Source organism: Eschrichtius robustus, chromosome 15 (assembly GCF_028021215.1).
Source record: "Eschrichtius robustus isolate mEscRob2 chromosome 15, mEscRob2.pri, whole genome shotgun sequence".
Taxonomy (NCBI): Eukaryota; Metazoa; Chordata; class Mammalia; order Artiodactyla; family Eschrichtiidae; genus Eschrichtius; species Eschrichtius robustus.
Window position 1 is genome coordinate 86,081,254 of NC_090838.1, and position 19,717 is coordinate 86,100,970.

Consider the following 19,717-nt stretch of genomic DNA (forward strand, 5'->3'; position numbering starts at 1 on the left):
TGGTTCTCACAGAGTGATTTTTGCCCCTTCCCAGGGAAATTTGGCAACGTCTGCAGACATTTTTGACTTTAACCACAGGAGGAAGGGGGTTGCTACTGGCATCTAGCGGGTAGAGGCCAAAGATGCTACCAAACATCTTACAAGGTCCAGGACACCGCCCCCCACACACAGTGAAGACTCATCCGTCACGAAATGCTGTTAAGGCTAAGAAACCGTGCACAGAGTGATGCAGCGCCGGTTCAGTCCTGGGATCCTTTTCTTCTACACCTGAACTCTTCTTGGGTAATTTCATCCAGCCCCTGGCGCCCACCTGGATGCTGATGACCCTCCAAAGTATCCCCTGCCCTGAACTTCAGGCTCACTCAGCCCACACACTCCCTGACCCACCCATTTGACATCTAGTAGCCTCAGACTTCACACGCCCATTTCCCCTGAACCAGGTCTCTCCCCTCAGTTCTCACTGCTGAGAGGCCCTCACCCCCTACATCCAACCGCAAGTGCGCTTGCCTCAACCTCCAAAACATACTCCCAAAGCACCCACTTCTGCCCCTTTCCATGACCCCCATCACTTTCACTTGCACAACTGCGGTGGCTACCAGCTGTTCTTCCCGATTCCAATTCATTTTCCAGGGAGTATCCAGCATGACTATTTAAATTTTAAATCAGATCTTGTCACACCCTTCCTTAGAACCTTCCAGCAGCTGCTCCCTGTTGCTCGTGAAAGAAAACCTTCCCTTTCTGGCTGACCAGGCCCTTCCTGTCTCCCCCCGTCCATGCACACACATCCCATTCGCACTGGCCTGACACACCTTGCTTCTTCCTGCCTCAGGGCCTCTGCACTGGCTGCTCTTTCCCTGGATGTTCCCAGGATAGCAGCCTCCTGCCATTCAGGTCTCAGGTGAAATGCCAACAACCTATAGAAATGCTCGCCCTCCCCCATCACTTATCAATCTCAGATGCTTTATTTGCCTGTTTACTGTCCATCCCTCTCCCTGTCTCCAAATAAACTGAGAATAGAAAACATGCCTTGTTTCCCAAGTTACTCCCAGTGCCTGTAACAGAGCCTGCCTGGCACCTAAATTCAATAGATGTGTGTTGCATGAGTGAATAAATTGACGAGCGAGCCCACATAGCTGTGTGGTTGGGGATTGGAGAATAGGCTGTAGACTCTGGGAGGTGGCAGCTATCCACCGGGCTCTGGTTGACACCCCAGGGCCCCATACATATCGCACCCTCCATGCTGGGGCTCCAGGGGCTGGACCAGGGCTGGACCATCACAGGCAGGATGGGGCTCATGGAACAGGCCTGGGCCCAGAGCTGGCCTGGGGCATGGGCTCTGTAGTGATAGGGAAGGAGAGGACAAGGACGGCTTTGTCCCTGATCACCCCCAAAGAAAGAGTAAGCAGTCTTCCCCATGAGCCATCAGGATCAGCCAGCCCCACCTCCCTCTCTGGAGAACCCAGAGTCCGAGATCAAAAGCCACATCTTAATGGAGGCAGCCTCTGAGCTGGGAGGGCCTCACAGCACACAAAGCACATCACTTCCTCTGACCCGGCGTGGCCACCGAGGAACCCCAGCTGCGTATCAGAGGCCTGGCTTGGCTATTCAGAGACCCACAGGTCGTGATACAGCCCCACTTATTTCTGATAAATGGGTATGTGTACTGTCTCTATCCTAGGGTTGGCCCAAAGTCTTTGCTTGGGAATCTCCCACGGGAGCGGTCACCCTGCTGTGGCCAGAGCCTCTTCTCCCCTACTCTAAACTCTGATACCCTGCGTCCCACGTTTGGGAGCAAGACTAGGGAGAGCACCCCCAACCACGATCCTTCCCTGACACTGACACCTGAGATCAGGCGCATGTTTAGTCTCAGAAAATCCTTGACTCAAGGCTGAAACCCAAGATAGACTGAGGACAGGGGCTCCAGGCCCCCTGACACAGTGAAGAGGTTGGCAAAGGGCACGCCTCAGCCCTGCACGGCTGCACAGCCGTGTTCCCTTGGGCACAACCATTTGCTTCCCTGAGTCTCTTCCCTCCTCTGGAATATGGGTCTCACCACCTGAGGGTCCCAGGGCAATCGGGAGGGTTCAAGGCACTCGGGTATGAGGTAGTCAGCACAGCCCAGCACCAGACTCCTGGAGTGAGTTCCCAACTTTATTTCTACCTTTTCCCAAGACACCTGAGGGACCTGGTCCCACTGGGACGAGCACGGGCTCCTGCTTCCCTGAGGGACCTGGTCCCACTGGGACGAGCACGGGCTCCTGCTTCCCTTCTACCCCAAGCGGGCCCCGAGGACAGCACCACTGGGGGGCTCCCAGCTGGCTCGCTGGCATCTCTGGAGACTTTCTTTGCCCCGAGAACAGCCCTCACCGGGGAGGCCAGGAGCCGATGAGGAGCGGGCTTGGCTGAAGGCAGACAAGCAGGGGAACCCGACAGCCCCTTCCCACCTTCCAGGGCCTCCTCGGGCCAAGTCCCCGGGAGGGGCGGGGCGGATGTCGGATAGAGACCAGGTTCCCGGAGACAGCGATGCAGGGTGACAGCAGCTTTGGGTCCTGACTTCAGGGTCCTTGTGTTCTGGCCGTTTCCCACATGCAGTCCTGGAGGGCTGCCACCTCTTTGTCTCCCTGGGCGGCAGGGGAGGAAGTTGGGCTCTGAAAGCCTCCTGGAGAGCAGGGCTGGAGGCTTGACTGCAGAGCCACATTCCCAGCACTCAGACGTCAGGGAGCGAGGCTGCTCCCAGGGTCCCAGCCACTGGGTGCCCCTCCCCCAAGGCCGACCCGAGGGAGAGGGAGAGGTACCCTTAGCCCATGTGGGGGGGGGGGGCTGGGCCTCAACTGCAGGAGGGCTCCCAGGGGCCTTCAGGGAGGACCACCCCTCCAGATCCCTGCCCTAGAGCCCTGCAGAGGTCATCTCCCATTCCCAGACTCCCCCAGGGCTGGGGCAGGAGATGGCAGCAGGCAGAGTCAGGAATCCCCCGGCAGGCCTGCCTTCCCCCGACAGACCTAGAGGGTCCCTCTGTCCCCAGGAGCTCTTGGGGGAACATGACAGGGAAGGAAGGGGCAGAGGGAGAGGCCTGGGCCTTAGACAGGGTAGTCAGAGGGGCTGGAAGACAGGGGTGCTGCCTAGAGGGGCCAAGGGTTATACAGCCTGGCCACTCTGAGCATAGAATGCCCTCCCCACCTGGGGGCAGAAGCCACAGGCTTGACCTCTGGGTGTCCTTATGAAGCGTTTTCTGGGTGCACAGGCTCCTGGCAGAGCAGGGTTCCCCAGAATAGCCTAGACAATTGCTGGCTGGTCTTCTGCTTCTAGAGATGGGTCTGGGGGTACAGTGGGCACTTGGGCCTGCCAGGACTGCTCCAGGGCAATGCCAGGAACCACTGCTCCAGGCCTTGACCTTAGGGAAGAAGCTGGGGGCTGGGGGGGCCTTGCAGAGGCCTCCACACCAGAACTCCTCAGGGCGGGGGCCTTCCACACACGTGGGCTCTCTTCAGCCCCGAAGCCACCGGGGCCGGGGCTCCTGGATTCTGCCAACAGTGCCTTCAGGAGCTGCTGCAGGTATGGTCTAGAGGCGGGAGTGGGGCTCCTACCATCTCTGTGGGTCTGGAGCCCTAGAGGAGGAAAGATACGTTACCCCAGAATCACGGAGAGACAGTGTATGGCAGCTGCGAGAGCCAGAGCCGCCTTCAGCCTCATTCACAGTGACCTAGACCTCAGCTCACGGGATGCGACAACCCGCCATGCTCCTGCTATGCTACTGCCCAATGCCTTTGAGACCCTAACTCCCAACTCCCCCTTAGAGACGAGGACCACAGAGGTCACCAGCAGAAGGTCAGGCCACTGGGATCTTCCATGACCTCCCACCCACACCCCCGGCTGCTCTGATGGTCAAACCTCAGATCTAGCATTGCAGCCCTCGTCACCCAGACCACCCGGGGCTGCTCTGTACAGGGCAACACCTCACCTCTCACCCATATCCGAGGCCTATTCCAGAACTTTTCCTATACTTGCAGCTACGCCCAAACCCAGGGCGTCAGCAGGACACACGTGAGCACCACCAGGCCCATGTGCTCAGTGGGGTGGGTCTTGCTGGCCCTTCACTGCCCCTCCCGGACCATAGCTGGCTGCCACCGGCTGCTTTGTAAGACTCTTCATTTCAGGCCCAAGTGATCTGGCCAGTCGGCCCCATCCCCCCTTCAGCACTGCCCTCATCCCTGTCAACCCTGCCCACCCACCAAAGGCTTCCCGATGAGCCGTATCTTCCGTGCAAGGACACTGACCAATCTGAGCTGACATGCTTCAACCAGTGACTTCACAGCCCAGGCCCTGCCTGGACCTGCCAAGACCACAGCCGCTAAAGTCACGGGTCCCGGCTGCCCACCCTCTGACGGCCGCCTCCTTTACTTCCAGCCCACTCGCTTCAGTATCACGATCCTTCAGCCCCGCTGAGCCCCCGAACCCCTTCTTCTTGCTCCACAGCCTCCTCACTTCCAAACCCCCCTCCTCACCTGGCGTGGCTTCCACAGCCCTCGGTGCAGCGCCTCCCTTGGAGACATCCCCAGGCGCCTCCCCCTCTGTCAGAGCTGCCCACAACACCCCAGTCCTAGAGGACCAGGTGACTAACCTGCACCACGCCTCTGCCAGCAGCCCAGCACCAGCCGTGGCCCGGCCATGTGTCTCTCACAGGTTTCCTCTCCTGCTCTCCAGTCAGCAGCTCCACACCTTTTCCTTCACATCCATCCTCTTCTCCCCAGCCTCTCGGCTGGAGACCTCACCTCACTCTTTATGCCGTCAAAGCCTGGGACGGAGGCCCTCATCTGCACATCAAGATCTGCATGTGGGGCTTCCCTGGTGGCGCAGTGGTTGAGAATCTGCCTGCCAATGCAGGGGACGCAGGTTCGAGCCCTGGCCCGGGAGGATCCCACATGCCGCGGAGCAACTAGGCCCGTGAGCCACAACTGCTGAGCCTGTGCTCTAGAGCTCACGAGCCATAACTACTGAGCCTGCACGCCACAACTACTGGATCCCGCGTGCCTACTGCCCGTGCTCCGCAACAAGAGAAGCCACCAAAACAACAAAGAGTAGCCCCCGCTCGCTGCAACTAGAGAAGGCCCACGCACAGCAACGAAGACCCAATGCAGCCAAAAATAAATAAATTAAATAAATTTAAAAAAAAAAAAAAAAAGATCTGCATGTGAACTCGGATCTGTTCCCATCTTCTTCCTTCCCATTAGGTCCAAGGAAGCTCCCCAGCTCCCAACAAGAGCAACTCCTCCCTGAATGTTCTAGATATTTTTCTGCCCACACCCCCCCGAATCCATTCCCTCTTCTCCACTGGGTCATTATTTCAGTATCCAAACTTGCTGTGTGTCCACCATCTTGATAAACTTTCCATTGACCCATGACCCCTTCTAGCCACCTCTCAATTCTGTTCCTCATGTTAGTCAAGCCTCAAAGAGTTACCCACAAAGCTCTTGCCACGTCTCTTTTAATTTTTAAAAAGATATGTAATATTTGATATTATATATAGGAAAGAATAGTCTACGAAATGGTGCTAGAACTAGATAGTCACATGCAAAATACATAGGATTAAATCTACATGACCTCGAGTTAGGCAAGTCCTTCTTAGATATGACACCAAAAATACAGTGATAAAAGAATAGATAAGTTGGACTTCACATCAAAATTTTAAATGTCTATATTCAAAGGACACCATCTAGAAAATTAAACTATAACATGTGAGGAAATATTTCCAAATGATAAATCTGGTAAGGAACATGTATCTGGAATATATAAAGAACTCCTACAACTTACCAGTAAAAGACAACCCAACTGAAAAATGGGCAAAAGACTTGAACAGATAGTTTTCCAAAAATATACAGATGACCGATAAGCACATAAAGAGATGTTCAAAGTCATTAGGGAAATGCAAATCAAAACTACAATGAGGGACTTCCCTGGTGGTCCAGTGGTTAAGACTCTGCACTCCCAATGCAGGGGGCCCAGATTCGATCCCTGGTCAGGGAACTAGATCCCGCATGCCACAACTAAGAGCCCCCACACCGCAAATAAAAAGAGCCCATACACAGCAGCGAAGATCCCCCGTGCTGCAACTAACACCTAGCACAGCCAAATAAATAAATAAATATTAAAAAAAAAAAAAAAGAACTACAATGAGATACCACTTCACACCCACTTGCGGTGGTTATAATCAGAAGAATAAGTGCTGACATGGGCTTGCAGAAAGTGGAACCTTCATACATTGCTGGTAGAAATGGAAAATAGTGCAGCCAATTTGGAAAACAATTTAGCAGTTAAATATGGAGTCACCAAAGGACCCAGAAATTCCACTCCTAAGTATATATCCAAAGGAAAAGAAAATATATGTCCACATAAAATCTTATACATGAATGTTCACAGTACCATTATTCATAATAGCCTAAAAGTAGAAATAACCCAAATATCCTTTGATAAATGGATAAACAAAACGTGGTATATCATTCAACAACAAAAATGAATGAAGTATAGCTGACCCTTGAACAACACAGGTTTGAACTGCATGGGTCCACTTATACATGGATTTTTTTTTTTTTTCAGTAAAATATTCTGCAGTACTACATGATACATGGTTGGTGTATCCAAGGATGCGGAGAACTGACTGTAAAGTTATAGGCAGATCTGACTGCACGAGGGTCAGCACCCCTAACCCACGGTGACCAAGGGTCAACTGTACTGATACACACGACAACATGGATGAACCTTGAAAACATGATGCTAAGTGAGGAAGCCAGTCACAAAAGATCACATACTGTATGATTCCATTTATATGAAATGTCCAGAGTAGGCAAAACTATAGAAACAGGATGTAGATTAGTGATTGCCTATGGCTGGAGTTGGGGGTACACACATGCAACAAGACCTAGGAGTAGGGTCATGGGGTATATACACTTCAACTTCATAAGATATCAGATTGTATTCCAAAGTGGTTGCAGCGATTTACACTCTTATAGCAGAGTATGAATGTTATCATTGCTTCATATTCTTATTAGTATTTGGTAGTATCTGACTTTTAAATTTCTACCAATTTAGGGGGTATAAAAAGGTACTGTGGTCTTTATTTGCATTTCCCCAATTATTAATGATGTTGAATACCTTGTGTTTCCCAATTTGGTTTCTTCTGTGAATTGCTTGTTAAGTCTCTTGCCCATTTTTCTACTTTGTGGGTTTTTTTCTTACTAAGTTCTAAAAGTTTTTTTTTTTATATACTTTGAGTACAATTAGTTACAAAAATTCTCTTCTGATCTGTAACTTGTATTTTCACTTTTATGTCTTTTAATAAATAGTATTTATTATGATCAATGTAGTTGGATTTTTTAATTTTTCCAGCTTTGTCTCATGTTGCCTGTCTTATATAAAAAAATCCTTACCTATTCCAAGGTCATGAAGACATTTTACTATATTTTCTTCTAAAAAGTTACAGAGTTTTTTTTTGGTTTACATGGAAGTCTTGTATACAACTAGAATTTCTGTGCATGATGAATTAGGAATTCATTTTTTTAAATGAATAACTAGGGACTTCCCTGGTGGCACAGTGGTTAAGAATCCGCCTGCCAATTCAGGGGACACAGGTTCGAGCCCTGGTCCGGGAAGATCCCACATGTGGTGGAGCAACTAAGCCCGTGCACCACAACTACTGAGCCTGCGCTCTAGAGCCCGCGAGCCACAACTACTGAGCCTGTGCACCACAACTACTGAGCCTGCATTCTAGAGCCCACGAGCCACAACTACTGAAGCCCGTGTGCCACAACTACTGAAGCCCACACACCTAGAGCCCGTGCTCTGCAACAAGAGAAGCCACTGCAATGAGAAGCCGGCGCATGGCAACAAAGAGTAGCCCCTGCTCGCCGCAACTAGAGAAAGCCCACGCACAGCAACAAAGACCCAACACGGCCAAAAATAAAAAAGTAAAGTTTTTAAAAATAATAAAAAAATAAAATGGATAACTAGTTGTCTTTAGAGCTATTTAATGGCTACCCTATTCTTTCCCTAGTGATCAATGCCCCTTTATCAAGTGTCCACTTCTGAGGAGGATTCATTTCTGAACTCTCCATTCTGTTTCAGTGGGCAATTATCTACGCTTGTACCAATGCTACACGTTTATATAAAGGTATTTTATATACATTCTGCGTACATATATGAATATATGCATTTATACATTTATATGCTATATATTTATATATATAAAGACATTTTATAATCTACATAACTTCATGTCTGCTAGGGCAGTCCCTCCACTTTTTTCTCTTCAGGAGTGTCTGGGCTATTATTGGCCTTTTGCGTTTTTAATACAGATTTTAGACTCACTTGTCAAGATCTCCAAACTTATTGGGATTTTCAGAGGGAATTTATTGAGTCTGTAGATCAGTAGAGAATTACATTTTTATATTGTCTTCCTTTTAATATGATACATCTCTGTATTTACTTAAGTATTCTTTAATGATTGTAATACGGTTTTTTTCCATAAAAGTTTTATATAGCTTCTGTCAGATTTACTCCTTAGGACTTTATCTTCACTATTATAACAGTATCTTTAAGAATTATGTTTTCTAACTATTGACATACAGAAATAAAACTGATTTCTATATATTGATTATATTTACTTTTTAAAATTCTTATTAGTTCTAGTAATTTGTTTATAGATTGCTACTTTCAATGTAGTCATCTATGAATAGTGGCAATTTTTGCTTCCTTCCCGAACCTCAGACTTTTAATTTTGTCGTACCACAATGGCTACACTACATTGTTGAATAGATGGGACAATAGTGGAAAAACTTGTCTTGGTCCCAATTTTAATGTTTTGACATTAAAAATGAGTTTTGCTCTGAGTTTTTGGTAGGTACGTTAAAGTTAAGAAAGTGACCTCTATTCCTATATCTAACAGTTTTATAATCGTCAGTGAGGGTTAATTTTTTCACGTGCTTTTTCTGCATCTCCTGTGGTGAGGCCCTGGTGATCTGCCCCTGCTCACCTCTACAGCCTCACCTCCTAGCACTCGACCCTCGCTGACACCACCTCAACACAGGAGCCTCCTTTGGCTCCCCAAATCACTCTGTCCCCTGTCACTCACCTTTTGCACGGGGGTCATGGCCAAGCGGGCTGCAGTCATAAAACCTGAGGACCCGTGCAATGTCAGAGGTGCTCAGGTTCCATCGCTGGCCAATTTGGACACTGGGGGCCCAGAGCGGCGTGATGGTGGGCATCCCGCGCCGGCTGAAGGCGAGCCTGAAACCCAAGCAGGCAGGGGCCTGAGTCCAGACCACGGCAGGAGCTGGTATGGCAGCGCAGAGGGAAGGAAGCAAGGAAAGGGGGTCCTCACCTCCCATAGTGCATCACTGACGAGTAGTCATAGGGCACCAGCATGTTGCTGCTCCGAGATTTGATGAAGTTCATTTCAAAGCCTGAAAAAATACTTGGCGATGTGGGAAGAGGGCCAGGGGAGGAAGGGTAGGTGATAGGGGCTTTCTGGAAATGTACAACCTACCTGAGCCTAGGGGTCCAAAACTACAGCCAGATGTGCATCTCCCCCACCCCCGCCATTGATCCCTGATCCCTGTCTCCTCTGTGCCCTGGGAGGGTTCCAGACCTGCACCAGCTGATGTGCAAGCACAGGGACTTGGTGGCTGGCCCGCCATCGCCTCCTAAGACTTCTCTCCACCTCTTTCTCCTCCTCTCGAGCTCACCTTGTATGAGACTATCTTTATACGACCTGCAGCTTCCACGAAGTCACACGCTGCTCAGAGTGTCTTGGACGCCCCCTACCGGCGACATAAAGTGCCTACTCCCCACCCCAGCCTTAGAGGCCCTTGAGCCCATCACTTGCGGTGGGGATATCCCGTTCCCAGAAGCAAAGCCACCTGCTCTCCCTGCCTCGGGCCAACAGCACCCGCCCCCTACCCCCTACCCCCACCCCCAGGTGTGGAGTCCAGCCCTTCACCTTCGGCCAGAGCACCTGCTTCTCCCTGTCACTTGGCTCCTCTAGGCCCGGGAGGGGCTAGGTTCCCTCCCTCAACTCCTGCCCCTCACAGTGAGCCTCTGAAAGAAGAGCTGCGCCCTCCAAACCCCCCAGGCCCAGCCAGCCACCTCCACGCCCACCCATGGTCACCAGCAGCCTCCTTACCACTAAAATGGAATTCCAACCCCTTTATATCCCATCACCTGCCTGAAAATACCTGCCTGAAAATACCTGCCCAGTAGAGGACTTAGTTATTCCTTTTAAAAACCTTTAAGTTGGGCTTCCCTGGTGGCGCAGTGGTTGAGAGTCTGCCTGCCAATGCAGGGGACACGGGTTCGAGCCCTGGTCTGGGAGGATCCCACATGCCGCGGAGCGACTAGGCCCGTGAGCCACAATTGCTGGGCCTGCGCGTCTGGAGTCTGTGCTCCGCAACGGGAGGGGCCGCGATGGTGAGAGGCCCGCGCATCGCGATGAAGGGTGGCCCCCGCTTGCCGCAACTAGAGAAAGCCCTCGCACAGAAACGAACGATGAAGGGTGGCCCCCGCTTGCCGCAACTAGAGAAAGCCCTCGCACAGAAACGAAGACCCAACACGGCCATAAATAAATAAATAAATAAAATTTAAAAATATATATATATATTAAAAAAAAAACCTTTAAGTTATTAAACATAATTTTGGATAGGCAATAGATTCATCTGGTTCAAAAATCAGAAAACGTTAAGATTCATAATAAATCTCCCACTCCATCCCCCTCCTGAGTCCCCGCCTCCCCACCTCCAGTTAATTACTGCTATTAGTTTGCATATTTTAGCAGTTTGTTCTGTACATATTAACTAAGCACAAATGTATTCTCATTTTTGTCCATTCTTAAGCAATTTTTTCCATTAGGGTAGCTGGTGTTTAACTTGTTTTATTGTTAAGAAACAAAAGCAAAACAGCTTTTCAGTTTATTAGTGCTGTTTGTTTTCTAACTCATTAATTTCTGCTTTTACCTTCAGTAATTCCCTCCTGCTTTCATTTTTTTCTTAACTTGGATTGAAATGCCTAATCTGTTCTCTATGTTTATTGATGTAAGTATTTGTCTACACGTTTTCCCTGTGCATTGCTTTAGCTAGGAACCATTGGTTCTAATGTGTTTTCATGTTTTAAGAATTCCTGCAATTTCTTTTACTTCATAGCTAAAAGAAAGGTTTGTTGTTTTTTAAATTTTAATTTCTAGTTGGATAACCTTTTTCATTTTGATTTATTATTAGTTTCTACTTTTTACATCATGATCAAAATGTTTGTATTAACTCTACTTTTTCAAATTTGAAGTTCTTATGGCTATCATAAGTTTTTACAAGAATTCCATGAGCACTTAAGCTTTTTTTTTTTGGTCGCACCATGACCAGGGATTGAACCCGTGCCCCTGGAGTGGAAGCGCAGGGTCCTAACCACTGGACCACTAGGGAAGTCCCTCCATGAGCACTTAAAAGGATTAGAGTCTATTTTCAGGCTATGGTGTCACTGTCTCCTCCCCACTTCCCTAGACTAATCTCTGATCTCAAGCTCCAACCTCCGTCCCCCTGAGAGGTGCCACCCATCTTCCCATCCCCTTCTTGGGGTGGAGGGGCATCCATGCATGCATCTTGGGCTCCACCCCTGACCATTTCACCTGGCTAACCCCACAGCAGCAGCAAAGGCGCTCACACCAGAAGCCTCCGCTTCCAGGAAGCCTTCCAAACCTTCTTCTGTTTCCATACCCCCAAACCCAAGTCCTCACTTACCTCCTCTGCTCCCCTCCCTCTCGAAGCAATTGTCTGGACTCCCCTCACCTCCTGCAGCAGGCTGTCCCCCTCTGCCAAAGGTCAGGTTCCCCGCATTGCTGGAGTCAGATCCCTGGCACCATACCCCACACCCAGCTGCTGCTCCCTGGCATTCAGTGCAGTGGCCCACTCCCCAGACCAGCCTCAGCTTTCCCGCTGCCACCTTTTACAGCCTGGCCTCCCTGTACTTTCTGTCCCAGGTGCCCATCAGCACCCGTCTCACACACACCGAGCCCACAGGGCTGCCCTGCGCCTCTTGCGTCTGGCACTTGGCCCACTACCTCCAGGACTTCTGTCTCAGCTCAGCGCCCCAGCTGGAACACAGTCCCTGCCCCGACTCCACACAGCAGTGTCCAGAGCATGAGGGGCAGCTGGTTGAGTATGAGTGAGCAAGATTCCTAAGACCATCAACTCCACCCTCAGGTAACTGCCAGTGTCCGTGAAGAGAAACGAGGCACAGAGCAAATCGCTGCCCTAGTTCAGGGTAACTGTGGGTGCAGTGAAGGCTCAGGGCCCAGAGCTGCAGCATCTGGACTATTCTCCAGGTCTCGGAGGCAAGCAGGAACCCCACCTTCCCCATGGGAGACAGGCAGGGAGTGGGGAAGATGGACGACCACTCCCAAATAGCCGGGCAACTCCTCAGGCCTGGACCATGCCTCCTGCCACCTTCTCCCAGCAGCACTACCTCTCCCACCCCCCCCACCCCCACCCCCTGGCCTAGCCTGGCCTTTCACAACCCGGCTCACCTGGGAGGATCTCATTCCAGTTGACACGGATGTAGCGGTCCCGGTCGGCTCGCGAATGCTCGTGCCAGAAGCCCAGCACGTGCATGAGCTCATGCAGGACGATGCCCGGGCCCCTCTGGAGACAGCTGGGCCCCAGGGATACCACCTGCATCCCTCCACTGCGCCCTATGCTCGAGAAGCACCTGCAGGGCCGTGAGAGTGCTGGGTGGGCACCAGCCCAGAGAATCCGCAGACCCAGGACCCTCACCCCTCCTCCCAAGACCTGGGATAAGTGGGCACCAACAGCTAGTCCCCATCCTGGGCTCTAGTCCCGAGCCTGCTGGCCCCAAGTCCCCTTACTGCCTGGACCTCTGCAAACCCCCTTTCCAGCCTGCACTGCGAGGCGTTGGTGGGAGCCGATACTAACGTGGATGACGGAAGCAGCTCGTTACGTGAATGTCCCCACGTGGGGAGCCCCAAGTCAAAGCTCTCACCCACATTCTCTTAGGCCCCTAGCAAGCTAGGAATGCAGTATTGCCATCACCCCCATTTCAGACAGAAGGCAGAAGGGGCTCAGAAGTTAGGGGGCTTTCCAGAGTCACCTGGTTCCTGCACTGTGGAACCCAGATCGGAGGCCAGGTCTGTCTCATGAAACCTGCACTCACTCCCCAGGCCACAAAATCTCCCCAGAGATGGAGCTGAGGGCTCTTTAAAGGAGAGTCGAGCACCTCCTTGCCCACGTCTCCTCCACCTCCTGCCCTGAGTATCTGTAGGTCCAGCTCGCACTGGGTAAACCACTCAGATGGGCAGGGGTACTCTGGACCCGGGACAGAGGCCCAGACACAGGTTTTTGACAACAGCTTTGTTAATTCCAGGCTGAACTGAAGACAGCTGTGGCTCTCACCGTGCACATGCACGAGTACACACACTTGCACACATACCCGGAAGCACTTACCCAGACATGGGGACGATGGAAATGAAGTCCCTCTGGCCCTCGTAGGCAACAAACCTGATGCACGTGAAGCGTTCAAACTCAGCAAACGCCTCCAGGATGACTTGGCGGCTGGGCTTATCTGGAGAGGAGACACCCTGGCTGACGCCCCAGCCCAGCCCCTAGAGCACTCGCAGCCCCTTGGAAGTCTGCACTTGGGGAGGAAACCAAGCTTCAGATCACTCCCCCAAAATGGAATGTCTAGAAAGGGCAGTGCGATGGTGTGGGGAGAAGAAAGCAGGGTTCCAGACAGACCCTGGCTGTGCGACCTTGGGCAGATGACTGTCCTCTGGACCATTTGGTCTTGAAATGGATCAGACAGTCCCTAGATGTACCTTTCCCATCAGCTCCTCCAGGATTTTAACCTCCCAGCTCAGGGGCCAGCAGGGATAGAAGCGCTTCTGGTAGAAGGGCTACTTGGGTGGTAGCGGTAGAAGGGGCGCAGAGATGCAGGGGAAGAGGGAACAAAAAACCCAGAGAGGAGCCTGGGCTGCATTGGGAATGAGGGGCTGGCTCACTCACCATACTTGCTGGAGAGCAGGAAGGGGACCTCCACTACGCCGCCGTTCTTGGGCCACTTGTTGTTGGTCGCCGAGAACAGCCGGAAAGGACTCTGAGGGGAGAGGGCGGCTCAGGGACCCAGGTCAGCCAAGCTTCCCGCCCCCAAGCGTGCCACACCTCCAGCCATGGGAGCCCGAAAGATGTGAGCAGCAGACCCCCCCTGGGAACATGAGGGTGGCTGGTCATTAGAAGTGGGATAGAAGCTGGGAAGTCAGCGGGCCAGCTCCGTGAGTTACGACGCACAGCACAACCCTTTCTTCTACATAACATAGAACTTACAACTTATTCTATCAAGAAGAGAAACAAGACAAAAGGAAGAGGCTGGGGCTTCCCTGGTGGCGCAGTGGTTGAGAGTCTGCCTGCCAATGCAGGGGACACGGGTTCGAGCCCTGGTCTGGGAAGATCCCACATGCCGCAGAGCAACCAGGCCCGTGAGCCACAACTACTGAGCCTGCGCGTCTGGAGCCTGTGCTCCGCAACAAGAGAGGCCACGATAGTGAGAGGCCCACGCACCGCGATGAAGAGTGGCCCCCGCTTGCCGCAACTGGAGAAAGCCCTCGCACAGAAACAAAGACCCAACACAGCTAAAAATAAATAAATAAACTTGAAAAAAGGCCACAAGCAAAATTATTTTAAAAAAAAAGAAGAGGCTGGCTAGGAATCCCAGCACCCCAGGGGGCCTAGTTCAGAGGGGCTCAGCTCCACCAGCAGCCCCCCACCCCACTCCTTCCTGGAGCACAGCAGCCCACAGAGCTCCTCTGAACCTGCAGGTGGGAAGATGGGGACACGGTCCTCCTCGGGCTGATTCTAAGGCAACACCCATGGCCTTAGCAACTTTCTTTATTCTTCTGCCAACTCTGAAGCCTGGGCTTCAGAGCACCCCAGCACGTCCTGCCCCACTGGTACCAAAGGTTTTACTGGATCCTGCTTTTACCCCCGGCACTCACTGGGTAACTGGGAACAGGGGCCTTGTGTTGCCCCGGGGGTTCCCGCCCTGCCCCAGGCTGGCCTTCAGTCTTCGGCCCAGCCTTATGCTGTGCCATCAGTGGACAGCCTCAGACCTTGCTCACACCAGGCCACTGTCCTATTCAGGAGACTTCTGCCCACCCTCGCCCCAATTTAGGCAAGTGTCTCCTAAAAGATGGCAATGCAAGTCGCCCCGATTCCCATCCAGGCTTCTCCCTTTCTGAGCCTGCCCCCACCCCTGGGCAGGATGGTTTCTGTGTTACTTCTTGTTCCGTCATCCCGAGACCATCGCTCCCACCCCCGATGTTCCCCACAAACACCTCCCTATAGCCCCACCAGCCACTCTGCCAACCTGTGCTTACCTCTTCCTTTGTCCCGATACTCCCTGGGCACCTCCCCCGGGTAGGGTAGCAAGCTGGGTGTTGAAGGTCCAAACCCCCTCCTTCAGGAAGCCCTCTCAGGCTGACTGCTGCCACCACCCCAGAAGTCACCCTCCCTCAGGCTGGCTTATTCCTAACAGAACACTCGCTCTGACTTTGGCAAGAAGAGCTACGAGCAGCAAAGATGGATCCCTCACACGTCACCCCCCCGTGATGCCAAGGGGTGGACTCAAAGGCCTCTGACACTACCTGTGAGGTTATTTACACCCACGTGTGTGCACGCACGCTCACACTCACCGGCCGGAGGATGTCCCCCTCGAGGAGGAAGCTGCTCTCTGGGGTTTCCTCTGGGATGAGCCCTGGGAAGGAAGGGAGGGGTGCGTGTGGGTCCATGCCCTCCACAGCACAGACTCGAGGACAGGCCCAGGAGAGACCTTGGCTGCCAGGCCAAGCAACCCCAGGGTCTGTCCTCCTTCGGGCTCTGAGGCCGTCACACAGGCAAGTGACCTCAGGCAAGTCACACAGCCCCTGGGTCCCAGTCTACAAACGTGTGCAACGCTTCTCAGCCTGATCGCACCCTTCCCCTGCTCAGACGGTGCACTTCTCCTGAGATCCACACAAGCCAGGTCCAGGGACTTCCCTGGCGGTCCAGTGGTTAGGACTTCACGCTTCCACTGCAGAGGGCACGGGTTCGCTCCCTGGTCAGGGAACTAAGATCCCGCATGTGAGCCCGTGGCGTGGCCAAAAAACAAAAAAAAAAAAAAAAATCCAGTCCCAGCTCCTGCGTCTGAGGCCCTCTGCTCTCAGGAAGATGCCATTTCTTCCAGCTGTCTTCATCCTCCGCCCCAGCCCAAGCCACACTCCTCAGAACACGCCCTGGGCTCTCCCGTCCCACCTCACCCTCTACCCATCGGTGTGATACTCAGGACCCTTACAGTGGCAAGTGACAGAAACGCCAGCCTGCACCACCATAGGAGGGTGGGTACTGGCTCCTGTCCTCCCCTTCCCCCCTCCCCCTCCCTCCAACCTCGTTTTCTGCCACAGCTGGCAGCCCTCTCCACAGCCTCTTTACTAGGATATCAGCCCCAGCAGGAGTCTTAGAAGAGTGCCTGGCATCCTGGAGGTTGGGTTCCCCAGAAGCAGAGCCTGAGCCAGGGAGCCATCTGCAGGTGATTGATGGTGGGAGCAGGGAGAGCTGGAGAGCGCTGGGGAAGAGCCCCAGCAGGACCCCATAGGAGCTCTGGACCCCAAGTGGCACCACAGACTTATCCCACCTGGAGGCATGGGGCCAGACCCACGTCCTGGATGAGTCGCTGTGGCTGGGCCGCCCTGGGCAGGGGAGGGCATAGCTTCCCAGGCATCCCTGGCTGAGGGTCTCCAGCTGCGAGGCCTTAGCAGCCAACATTCCCAGCAGCTGGGGAGGGTGTAAGCCTCCTGGTAAAGGGCTTTATGGCCGGTACTACACTAGGCTCACAGGTAGTTGGGCCACCAGCAGCCCTAGCAGAGAGAATCCTCCACAGCAGCTGGAAAGCAATGCCAAGGAAGCCTCAGATTGGTCTGGAGATGGCCAGAACCAGTCACAGTGACCGAAAGGTGGCGAACTGCCCTGCTCAAGCTTTTCACAGAGGAAGAGGAGGGGCAGACCACATCCGGCAGATTCCCATCCCCTACGGCGAGGTCTCCCCCTACCCCTTACCCCCCAACCCCGTTCTGAACGCCAGTCTTTACTTCTACCGGCTTTGTCCCAGGTTATCTATACGTTCTCATTCTTCAGCTGAAATCCCCAGGCAGGGAGGCCTGAGACTCACACTTCCTGGTCTTTGGACCTCCCCCCCACCCCACCCCCGCCAGCGCCTCACACCTGCAGGTCATCCTGCACCAGTTGGCTGACCTGTTTCCAAACAGCCACTAATGACTCTATTCAACACCAGACCTGGCCTGATAAAAGTACGGGGCCCTCCATTTTTTTTTATAAACCTCTGGTTTTCCCCCTTCTTATAAAAGTAACAACCCAGTAGAGAAGATGCAGAAAAATAGACTTAAGAAGTTGCCCGCGATGGTGGTGGTGGGATGAATTGGGAGATTGGGATTGACATATATACACCAGTATGTATAAAATAGATAACTAATAAGAACCTGCTGTATTAAAAATAAATAAAACTCAAAAAAAAAAGAGAAGCTGCCCGTGGAGCCATTACTCTCCAAGACCCACTAAGAAAGCCGGCTCATTTCCTCCCAGCTTTTTCTGCTCTCTGAGCATTCAGCACAGTTTTCACACGCCACACGGACAACTTCATACCCCAAACCCCAAGAGAAGACACAGTGCCCTCACCTTGGTTAATCGCAGGGATGTCCTTATCCCAAGACGTCTGGGTCTCCTCAGGGGTGAGGTCTTCTGAGAATCTGGTCCCACAGACTCCTGAGCAGCGAGAGGCCGAGGGCACTCCTAGGATGAAACCTGGCCCAGACACACAGGTACATATGCACGATGGCCAGAGTGCCCCCAGTGGTGACACAGGATGACAGGACATGGGGTGGGGTGGGAGTGGGGTGTCAGACGGCAAGACCCAGGCCCTTCACAAAGATAGGTCTCCAGGAGGGAGTCCTGGGAGCCCTCCTGGCCTCCCCTGTCAGCCCCACCTGCTGCTGAAGCCTGAACAACTTTGAGGAAGGAGCTCCCTTAGCGGGACCAAGACTGGACTTCAAAAGGCAGCCCCTGGCTCTGGGAAGTCTGGGTGTGTATGAAGCAGGGGAGGGAGCAAGAAGGAGGAAGATGGGGACAGACCTCAGTCTCCAACGCTGACAGCTGGGTGCGGGCTAGCCTCAGACCCTGCCCCCTGCCCCCCTCGTCAGCCCAGGGGTCTGGAAATGGGCTCAGCCTGGGCAAGCCTGGCATGGCCAGCAGAGCATGAACGCCTGGAGTGTCACTCCTGCCCTCTCCTGCCAGGCAGGCCCTCTGCTCCCAGCGTCCTCAGAAGGTCCTCCCCGGGCCCCACAGGAACTGGTTTCTAGGAACATCCCTGGAAGCCCGTTCTCTGAGCCATGCAGATCAATTCACATCCTTTGCGGGCTCCAGCCACGCCCTCTGGCCGCCCCCAGGACTCCGCAGGCTAGAACCAAAACGACAGGGGCAGTAGGGCGAGGCAAACCACTTACCCGGCAAAGAGAGCAGAGCTAGCACCCATGGCCAGAGGCCTCCCATGCTCATGCTGCCGGAGATGGGCCGCTCTGGCCCCTCAGCTAGCAGGAGCACCAATTCCCACGAGATGAGGCAGCCTAATTACAAACTTATGGTCAACGCTCCCCCCCCCCTTAAATAGAAGCTTTTCCAGCCCTCACCTGCAGCCCCTCCCAACCAACACCACCTGCAGCCCCGCCCTCTCCTATCTGGGCTACGCCTCCCAGCCCAGGCCCAAGCCTTCCCGACCCTGGTCAGATCCTTCCCGGCGTGGCTGAAGTGGGCGAGAGGGTGGGGAGGAGCCACGCACTAGGCACCCTGCGGGGGGTCCCACTTGGGGGTGTATCTCTTCGCAGGTCCCCTCCCACCACCAGGGGGCAGAGAAACGTCGCAGAAAAGTGAGAGATGGCAGTGCTGGGTGGAACCTCATCCTCAAACCTGGGGAGGCCCCTTTCCTGCCCCTGCCCTGTGCTCAGACGTGGGGAAGACTACCTGAGACCCTGAGGCGCCCCCAGTCTGACTGTGGAAGGAGGAAAATGTCACTACGTTTTTATAAGCTTTTATTGTAGTATACATACAGACTGAACACCAGGGACAACCAGCGCCCCCAGAGAAGCCTGCCTTGTGGAAAAGTGGAACTTCTGGATACCTAGACCCTCACATGGGTGCTACCCCTGTCACTCCCACAACAGCCTTACAAAGTCAGCATTTTATCCCCATTTCACAGGTGCAGGAATTAAAGCTCCTTACCCATATTCCCCCTCCTCTGTACCCCTTGGCCTCTCAAAAGGCCCATCCTTGGAGCCTGGTCACCAAGCGCCCACCTGGATTTAAATCCTGGAGTTGAAGGATCTGGGGACACCTTCCCCGCCAACGTCCAGTGAAGGGAAACGACAGAGCCGAGGTCGCTCGGCATCTTGCCCTGGCTGGAATCCAGTGTTTCTCGAAAGGTAGGGGTCGGAATCATGGGGAGAATGTGATGAAGACAGGTGGCCCAGCTGCCCAGGAAGGGTGTTAACATTCGTAGGGATGGACAGAGCTGACTGCTTCGGATGAGTGCTCGGTAAAACAATCATAATCATAATCACCCTGCTCGGGTAGAGAAA

The 19,717-nt window shown here is 53.1% G+C and overlaps 1 protein-coding gene across 1 annotated transcript; it reads right to left on the reverse strand.

Annotated features, from left to right (window-relative positions):
• Positions 1–3,273: 3,273 nt before the first annotated feature.
• ASTL (astacin like metalloendopeptidase) lies at positions 3,274–18,635 on the reverse strand. The gene is made up of 9 exons (XM_068564916.1): positions 18,590–18,635; positions 17,766–17,891; positions 15,731–15,792; positions 14,049–14,139; positions 13,491–13,608; positions 12,557–12,738; positions 9,371–9,452; positions 9,122–9,276; positions 3,274–3,605 (listed from the first exon to the last, which is right to left on the reverse strand). Exons 1-9 carry the CDS (start codon positions 18,633–18,635, stop codon positions 3,274–3,276), a joined length of 1,194 nt encoding a protein of 397 aa, XP_068421017.1.
• Between the last annotated feature and the right edge of the window lie 1,082 nt (positions 18,636–19,717).

Coding starts and splice junctions, on each gene's coding strand:
- ASTL (XM_068564916.1), bottom strand. CDS start 18,635: ATGGGAGGCCTCTGGCCATGGGTGCTAGCTCTGCTCTCTTTGCCGG. Junction 14,140..15,730: donor AGGGGGACATCCTCCGGCCG/GTGAGTGTGAGC, acceptor CTCTCCCCTCAG/AGTCCTTTCCGGCTGTTCTC. Junction 12,739..13,490: donor TCCATCGTCCCCATGTCTGG/GTAAGTGCTTCC, acceptor ACGGCCCTGCAG/GTGCTTCTCGAGCATAGGGC.